General features: G+C 43.6%; 1 protein-coding gene across 2 annotated transcripts in view; it reads left to right on the top strand.

Annotated features, from left to right (window-relative positions):
• LOC143292543 (glycerol-3-phosphate dehydrogenase, mitochondrial-like) overlaps window positions 1-9,611 on the top strand; it is a 44,847-nt gene that overhangs the window by 1,508 nt on the left and 33,728 nt on the right. Inside the window, exons 1-2 of one of the 2 annotated variants that reach the window (XM_076602942.1) lie at window positions 5,273-5,410; window positions 7,483-7,543. Coding sequence is in view for 1 of the 2 variants with exons in the window: in XM_076602941.1 (XP_076459056.1) it covers window positions 5,294-5,410 (117 nt within the window). In the remaining variant the exon portion in view is untranslated. Of the gene's footprint in view, window positions 1-5,217; window positions 5,411-7,482; window positions 7,544-9,611 lie in introns of those variants that run through there. The other variant, XM_076602941.1, reaches the window with a different exon arrangement.

The raw sequence follows: 9,611 nt of genomic DNA, 5'->3' as shown, positions 1-9,611 counted from the left end.
TTGGAAGAAGAAGTGGAATACAGAGGAATGTAATGAGTGAAGATTTGCATGTTTCCTGCAATTGTTTCTCCACAAATGAGAAGTATGAAAAGTAATGTTGATGTATACAAAGTGGTTCAGTCAGATTTTAAAAACTGAGAGACATAGTCACATACACAGACACACAGGCATGACACACATGCCAGACACCCACCACTGCCACCCCCTCACACACACACACACACTCACACTAAACAAGCATGTAAAACACACAGAGGGAGAAACATAAGCCAGACTCTGAACAGCAAAATGTCAGTAGAAAGCATTCAGAAGCTGTTTCAAAGAAAGATTATGTCAATAGAAAGCGCCCAAAAGCTGAATCAAAGATATATTTTTGTTGTGGTAACATGAATCTTCAAAGGCTATCTGTGCAAGTTATAATATCACTACTGTACTGTAAGCTTTGGCTTTTCTATGCCTAGGTCAAAACACACAAGTGTATGTATGTGTGTCTGTGTCTGTGTTTGTGTACATATATCTGTGAGATTTTTATATCAGATTTAACCATAGAAAGCCTTGCTGGATCTGAGCCAGCACTTCAGACAAGCCTGCCAGGGTCTGAGCCTTGTGCAGATTAATCCGACAGAATTCATTGTCAGCTGCACAAGTTTTACTCCTTTTTCCATTTCTTTCTGATTTAAAAAAAAAAAAAAGAAAAAAAAAGAAAAGAAAAAAGACAACGCCATGATTCTTGTTCACTTTCTACCATTTTAATAGTCAATAGAATATGTTGGTGCTGCAGTTATTGGCAATAAATTTCTTCTGGCGTATTAAATTTTATTGCTGCATATATGTAGGATAGGTGCTATTCATATCACCATATCATCATAATCATAAACTGATAAAATTAAATTGCAGCATTTTGGGTGTGAATATTATTATCACCAGAGAGAAAAACTGAGTTCAGAGAAGAGAAAAAAAAAAGAGAGATGAGAAAGCCTTTCTACTTCCAGAAATCAGGTCATATCTGTATGAGTATATGTGTGTGTGATATGGGAGAAGAACTTCCCACAGGTGTTGCAAGGGAAAACATCTCCAGAAGTTGAGCCCTGCTTCCTTCACAATGGCTAGCATTCTCTTGTTTTCAAACATCTTTATGCCACTGGAGCACAGCATCCTCCAGCAAGAGCGGTCAAGGGCATCAGTTTCCCAGGAAGCGATGTCTATGTCACAGGCTTTGAGGTTTGTCTTCAAAGTGTCCTTGAAGCGCTTGCAGGGTCTTCCAAGTTCACGGTGGCCTTCCTTCAGCTGGCCATACAAAGCATCTTCGGGATCCAGCTGTCTGTCATGCAGACAACATGTCCTGTCCAGCGTAGCTGGCACTGGATCAGCAGGCTTTCGATGCTGGGCAGGCCGCTCCTCTCTAGGACCTGGAGGTTGGAGACCCTGTCTTGCCACTTTATGCCGAGGATCTTTCGTAGGCATCTCAGGTGAAACTGCTCAAGTTGTTGAATGTGACGGTGATATGTCGTCCATGTTTCACAGCAGTACAACAAGGTGGTCAGCACAACAGATCTGTAGGTTTTCATCTTGGTGCTGAGCCTGATGCCTTTGTTGTTCCACAGCCTGTTGTTGAGTTTGCCAAAGGCGGAGCTGGCCTTGGCGATGCGCAGTGTCACTTCTGCATCAAGGGCTCCGTTGCAGCATTGGGTGCTGCCCAGGTAGCAAAACTTGTTGACTGACTTGATCTCTGTGTCATTGATCTTGATTGCAGGTGGGGGGGAGGCACTGGCGTTCTGTGAGCTAGCCGGTTGGTACATGGACTCGGTTTTGCTGAGGCTGATGGTGAGTCCAAAGCGCCTGCAGGAGGTTGAGAATCTGTCCATAAAGAACTGCATGTCCTCATGGGTGTGTGCAGCAAGTGCGCAGTCATCAGCGAAGAGGAACTCTCTCATCAGTGCCTCAAACACCCTGGACCTGGCGTGGAGTCACCGCAAGTTGAAAAGTTTGCCATCTGTGCGAAACTGAATGTAGATGTCCCAGTCACAGTCTTGGAAGGCATCAATCAGCATGGCAGAGAAGAGAATGGAGAACGGTGTGGGTGCCAGGACGCAGCCCTGCTTCACTCCATTTACCACAGGGAACGGATCTGACATGTCAGTATTTCCTATACTCTCGCCTGCATGCCATCGTGGAATGACGCAGTCAGCTGATTAGGCAGCACTTCTCTTGCATCTGGCGTATGGCAAACACCATGTCACATGTTCCCCTGCCTGAGCGGAAGCCACACTGTGCTTCAGGGATGACTGTGTTGGAGACATGGTCAACCAGTCTGTTCAGTATGATGCGGGCGAAGATCTTGCCGGCGATGCAGAGGAGAGAGATTCCACGGTGGTTATTGCAGGATGTTTTGTCTCCCTTCCGTTTGTAAATGTGGACAATAGAAGCATCCTTGAAATCCTGGGGCACCTCCCCTCTCTCCCAGATAGACCGGAACAGGGCGGTCAGCTTGTCTGTCAGCACCTCGCCTCCATACTTGTAGATGTCAGCCTGGATTCCATCTGCTCCTGGTGCTTTTCCTGATGTTGTCAGCTTCAGGGCCTTCTGGGTCTCGACCTTGGTGGGAGGGGCAGCTAGCGAGTCATTGACTGGTAGCTGTGAGAGGGCTGCAATTGCCTCGTCAGATACGGATGAGTCCCTGTTGAGGAGGGTGTTGAAGTGCTCTGCCGAATGGGCAAGGATGTCTTTCTTGTCTGTCAGGAGGGTGGTCTGGTCCAAGGCTCGGACAGGGGGTTGATCCTGTGACTCTCGGCCCATACACAGCTCGGAGACCATCATGGAAGGTCTTCATGTCATGAGGATCAGCAGCGGACTGAAGCTCTTCGGACTTTCTCTCCCACCAGGTGTTCTTCATCTCACGCAGCCTCTTCTGTATGAGTTGCTTTGTTTGCAAGAACTGGTTCTCCTTTCTCTGTCAGTCTTTATCAGAAATGTGATCCTGATGCCATATAAGCAGTGTGTTCAGGAGCTTGGAGATTCCAGAGTCGTTCTCCTCAAACCAGTCTTTGTGGCTCCTCTGTACAAAGCCGAGTGAGTCAGCTGCTGCTGTGTACACAGCATCTCTACAGGTCGATGCAGGAATTTCTTGGAGAGCTACTTGGATTTGCTGCTGCAGCATGCCCTTGGTGATAGGGAGGCGGTGGATGTTCAGCTTCCTAGGGGGTTTCTTCCTGGCTGGTTGAAGCTTGCGTGCAAGTCTGATGTTTACCTTGCTGCATACCAGGCAATGGTCCGACCAACAGGCTGCTCCTCTCATGCAGCGTGTAATGGAAACATCACCTCTGTCCCTCTGCCGGACAATCACATAGTCCAGCATGTGCCATTGCTTGGAGCGTGGGTGCATCCATGTGTTCTTGTACTTGTCCACTTGTTGGAAGAGGGTGTTGGTGATGGTCAGTCCATGCTGCGTGCAGAGCAAGAGCAAAAGCAGTCCGTTGGAGTTGCACTTGCCAGTGCCATGCTGTCCTTGGACTTTTGGCCACGAGGAGAAGTCCACGCTGACGTGGGCATTGAAATCCCCAAGGATGATCAGCCTGTCCTTTCTGTCTACCGCTGAAATGGTGTGGCTGAGCTCCTCATAGAAAGCTTCTTTGATGTCATCAGGGTTGGTCATCGTTGGGGCATAGCAGCTGATGACTGTGGCGAAGTGATCCTTGGACAGCTTCAGACGCAGGGTCATCAGCCTGTCATTTATCCCACGTGGAAGGCTGTCAAGCTGTCATGCAAGTTTGGTTCGTATGGCAAAGCCGACGCCTGAGGTTCTTGGGGTGCCATCTGGCTTCCCAATGCAGTAGAAGGTGTAGCCCCCTCCTGCTTCCTCCAGCTGGGTTTCACCCGCAAACCTGGTTTCGCTCAGGGCTGCTATGTCCACCTGGTAGTGATCAAGCATTCTAACAATGAACGCTGTGCGTCTTTCTGGTCTGTCATCTCTGTCTAAGAGGGTGTGAACATTCCAGGCACCCAGAGTCAGGGCATGACTCCTGGTTCTTTTCTTTTGTTTTCGACCGCTATTTCCCCACATGGGGAAAGCAGTGCTCTCCCTAAAAAGGGCTGCTCTGACACTGTGGGAGGATACGGGCGCCGCATCTGCCCCAGTCTACGGCAGACGACCATCACCCCACAGCCGCCTGCATGCAGAGTCGTGACTAGGAACTGCCAGCAGCATCCTCTGCCTGTCCCTGTTACCACTTCTCCATCGCCGCAGGGCTTGGGAAAGCTGGGTGTTGAAGGGGTAGCTCGTCGTTCCGTCATTAGCCTGGTTGCCTGACCAGCACAGGTGACTTTTTTTAGTGAGGAGGAGTTGTGCAGTCCCTTCCCCACTCTCTCGCCTACCGACGCTCACAGTCCCACAGGTGCAGATACTGCCACGTGTAGGATGGCCTCGGCAGGTGCAGGTTTTTTCTTCGGAGCTCTGTCTCCTAGGGGGACTTCGAGCCAAGGATAAGAGCTCCCCCTGCCCTTTGGTCATCCTCTTCTGCCTTCACAGCCATTGGGAAAGGTTTCCTCCTCCACCTGGTCCGTCGTTGGGAGACTTCACGTGCGGCAGGTAGTACTGGGTTACATGGTACCAGTAGCAAGGGCTATGCCCCTGACCTGACACACAGGTTTTTGAAAGCAATGCATAGAGAAGAGATTTTTCTGATCTCCCAGGACAACACACACACACACACACACACACACACACACACACACACACAGACCTGCTAGTGCCTGAACCCCATTTATGTGTATAAGCACACAGAAGAAACACTGGTTTCTGACTGAGGATAGGCGCTATCACCATATCAGTTATCATCATCATCATGAAGTTTTATTGCAGCATTTTCGGTGTGAATTTTATTTTGGCCAGAAAGAAAAAGTTATTTCAGAGAAAAATAAAGATGAGAAAGCTTTTCTGCTTCCAGTAGTCGGGTCACCTATGCACTTGTTTGTAGGAATGAAATTGATGAATAATCAGGAAGTTTGATCAGAAGGTTTCTGTTTTTCTGTGAAAGAGTCCGAAGTTACCATGTACCATTTTACATGTTCCAAATTTTGAAAAACACCACCACCTCAATACAGTATAGGCTCTTGAAAGTTTTATATTAACTGTTGAATGCACCAGTTTTTTATGCTTTTGAAAAAAATCTTTTAAAGCAGAATGTAGAAGTTAATCATTTGTTTATTATGCAATTGCAGAGGATGAGCTGAAGGGGTAGAATAACATCAAAGAAAGGAGGAAGAACAGTTACCACCCACAGCCAACACAACCATCATGTCTTCCAAAATCTCAGGACGTACCCTAAAACGCCTCTTCCTTGTAGGGGCATCACTTGGAGGGGGTGGGGCTCTCATTCTTACAGTCGTGCCGGAGGTGACTTCACGGTTCAAGGTGAGTTCATTGTCTTGTAGGGTTGCAATGTGTGTAGGATGTTATGATGTAGTGTACTGTGGTGTGTAGTGTACTGTTTTGTCATGGGACTGTATCTACAGTATAATGAAATGCTTTGCAGTAGGATGCAGCTGGGTGAAGTGTAGCATACAGAGTATTTTTAATGTGAATTCAGTCTAAATAAACGCAGTAATTTCATATAAAGATTCTCTGAAATCTTTGTGGTAAATGGTTTTGAGATCCGCCAGAATTGTTAACAGTTGGTGATTACTTTATTTATGTTTACACTCCCCCTTTCTTCGACATGAAACATTTGGAAGAGTACCATATATTTCATAATTTGTACACTGGATTGCTTTGTTGTTGTTTTTGTGTGTGTGTGTTTGTTTTTTTTAAAACTCTGGACATATTAAGAACAACTGCTGTCTGTTACTGACTGTCCAGACTCTCTAAAATATATCTGTGCCTTAGTGTTTGCGCTAACATAGTGTTTTGATTGAATTCTAGACAGTTTCCTCTTTCCTCATTTCTTTCTTAACTTTTTCTCTAAACCGATAACTGTTTATAGTTCTTAGGTTTTAACTTATGCACAGTAAGGTCACATTCAAAGAGAATTTTGCACATGTTCATAATGGATTCTTGCACCATAAAAGAGGCATTTTGTCCTTACTCACCACCCACCTAAGGAAAGAGAGGCAGCAGTGTCAGTGATTCCACAACTATTATTAATTATGACAATATATTTTTGAAATATAAGATAACATGTCAATCCCTCAATGCCTTCTGTCCACCACTGTTGATTTCAAATCAAAGTCGAACTTTAACTTCGTTTATTTTAATATCAGTTGTCAAGTTTTGACACCAGTTGAGTAGAATCGTGCAGCAAAATGTCAACTTAGTGTTGAGAGAAGATGGTATGGAGTTCTGGAGATCTTCATGATAATGATTATATGTATACTTATATTGCACCTATCCTTGATTAGAGACCAAGCTCTAAGCAATTTATAACACTGTCATTTGCACAACAGGCTGCCTACTTGGGAAGATCCAACTGACAGCTGCCATTTGGTGCTTATCATTCACTTCCTGTGTCATTCAATCAGGATTCATTCATGCACACACACACACTCTCACACAAACATGTAACATTTTACTTATTTGACGATTTTGTTTATTTACTCTGCTGTGTATGCAGCCATACTCTTGTTTTCAGGGGTGTACCTTCAAGCTGTGTTCTTGTGTCCATAACCCACCAAACAATGACATGGATTACAGGATATTTAACATGCATATTTATCTTCTGTGTGCTTATACACATAAATGGGGTTCAGGCACTAGCAGGTGTGTGTGTGTGTGTGTGTGTGTGTGTGTGTGTGTGTGTGTTGTCCTGGGAGATCAGAAAAATCTCTTCTCAAGTGAGAATCAAGCTCTCAAGCTATATGACCACAACACCCGTCAGTTTCTGAATTATTTGAAGGAGAACGGAAGTTGTCATACCATTTTAATATTTTCCTGCATTGCTTTCAAAAAAAGGTACAAGGAAAACATTGTCAGTCAGTCAAGAAAATAAAAGCAGGCCAATTAGCTGGCAGACAAATAGATAGATTGGTGACTGATATTGTGATAAATATTTGGAATACAACTGTTACAAACTTTGGGGTGGTGATAGGGGGGCTGGTATTTTACTGCCTTTCAGTATGTATGCACAAGCAGGGAATATTTAGAATTATTTTGTTTGGCATCTTTCATTTCATATCCAAAAATTAGACCAATGAGATATTCAGTTTCTTGGTCCTTAGGATTTCATTTGGGCCAAAGTTGTAAATTTTGTTAATCTCTGAGCCTGACCTGACCTGTTGATGCTTAGGTCACAGATATGTTCCCCTCCTTTTATTATTAGTGTTGCTTTTTTTAATTGTTTATAGGAGATATAGTTTGGCATACATAGACCAGTCTAATCACTTTGACAGCTTCTTGCTACTGAAACTGTTGTTCATGCTATGTTTATGAATCATTTGTCCATCTCCCCAGATATCTGATTGTGATGTTATTTCTTCTTCCGTGTATGTCAGGAACCTTGGCTTCTGTGTGGGATAAATCCGGTCTCTAAGAGAACATCTTTACAAATGTCATGTAAGATTGCTTTCCTTGAGCTTGGTTGAGGTGGCTCAGGCAGGTGCTGCCAAAAGATGTATGCCAGCACAGTGCCAGTGATGTCGCTTGTGCACTTGTGGTTACTTTTGTGTTGATAATGCTTCCAGTTGTGGCTGGTTGGCTGACTCATTAACTGGATGAGTAATGATGCCCTGCTTATTGTGTGCAAATGCCTTTCATTCGACCCATTCACACATACAGGAGCCATGTGTTTACATCTTTCATATGACCCAGCCTCACATTTGGGGGCTGTATGCTATCACTTTTCATTGGACCCATTTATGCATGGGGGTGCCCTGTGTATACATACACCTTTCATATGACCCAGCCTCACATATCAGGGCCATATGCTTACACCTTTCATACAACTCATTCACACATATGGAGGTCATGTTCTAACGTCTTTCCCATGACCCATCCTCACTTACAGGGGCCATGTGCGTATACCTTTCTTATATCCCATCCTCTGGCATGTGCCTTGTAACACCTTTCATATGGCTCATCCTCACTCATTATAGGCCATGTCGTTACACCTTTTTTGTGGCCCATCTTCACAAATAGCCAGTCACATTGTGAGAAATGATAATACATGCTTATTTTGATCCTTTTGGCCAGTGTGGGTGAATCTGAAATTTTGGCATCAAAACTCACACGAAATCCAAATGTTCAGTGCAACACGTGTACTGGTAACTAACAGTTACCAATAAATGTTCGCTTCTGTTTTGATTTTAACAACAGCAACAACAACAACAACAACAAAAGGGGTTCCAAACACAGTAACTGCAAAATAATATAACTAACACATATTCTTGTCTTTTGTGTGACATTTTGCAATTTGAAAAAAGGCTGGAATTGCTTCATAAGCTAATATTGCCTTAAAAAAAATATGTAAAAAAGAAGAAGTAAAAAAGAGAAAAAAGGCCGAAATTACATTCAAATCTTAATTTCAGTTTGTTGAATTCAACAAAAATATGAGTATTAGCTTCCTTCTTTCTTCTCTCTATCCCTTTCCTTGTTCAAGCATTGAAAGCGTCCATGCAAGTGAAGACAAAGGAAAAATTGAAAGAAAAAAAGTGAATTGCAAGGACCTGATGTAGGTAGCGGCAGCCCCCATGGCCGATGCCGGGAAACCTATGAACGCCTAAAAAATTGACTAATTTTGAAGTGCATTTTCTCAAATTTGATTTCATTTTGTGAAAAACTATCCAACTGAAATAATTATTTATCATCCATATTTTTAATTTTTTTTTTATTGTGTTTGCTTTATACAATGCGTAATGAGTTCGCGGATGGAAGAAAAAGAAGTGTACTGTAACGCGAAATAGCGATCCTTGTTCAATGGCGGCCGGCGTCTTTCTGAGCGCGACACAGTTAGTTTCAACCACATAGTGGAAAAAATCGCATCCGTTGTTTTCCATTCATTGGTTACTGTTCGAAAATCTGGGAGTCGTGAAAGGCGAAAGTTCAAGGAGAACTTTCGTGTGTTTTTTTTCCAAGCCTTGGGCGAAGTAGGGTAGTTAGATCTGAGCGCAAAGTTACGGGAATTTTTCGGCTATCTTTCAACGCCTCGCGCAGTTCGAAAATGAAATCTGACCCTACGCGATACTGTATGACCGGTAAAGAGCATTTTCTACTGATTTCAATGGTATCCAAAACTAAGATTTTTGATCCATGGTCAATTTGCTCAAGCGATTTAAAAGCAGGTACCCCTCTTCGTCAGTTGCGTCGGCCCAATCAACATTCGACACAGGAGAGCGGCACTTCATCTAACACAAAAATGGCATTGTTTCTCCAGAAAATCTCAAGTTTCATCGGTAAGTTTTATAATATTTTTGAAAACAAATGTCTTTAGCACTTTCATGCACAATATTGAGCTGAAATTCTTTGAATCAGGATTTTGATCGATGTCAGTAACTGAGCAGCTTGGATCTATTTCATCAGTGTTTTCGTAACGTGACACCGTGTTTCAATCGGAACACGATTTATCTTTTTCTGAGTTAAACACACAAAAACTATTGATACAGAATGAAAAATGGACATGTTAAAA

This window comes from Babylonia areolata, chromosome 18, assembly GCF_041734735.1.
Source record: "Babylonia areolata isolate BAREFJ2019XMU chromosome 18, ASM4173473v1, whole genome shotgun sequence".
Taxonomy (NCBI): domain Eukaryota; kingdom Metazoa; phylum Mollusca; class Gastropoda; order Neogastropoda; family Buccinidae; genus Babylonia; species Babylonia areolata.
Note: the sequence above shows the minus strand (reverse complement) of the source record. Positions and strands in the feature narration are given on the sequence as shown.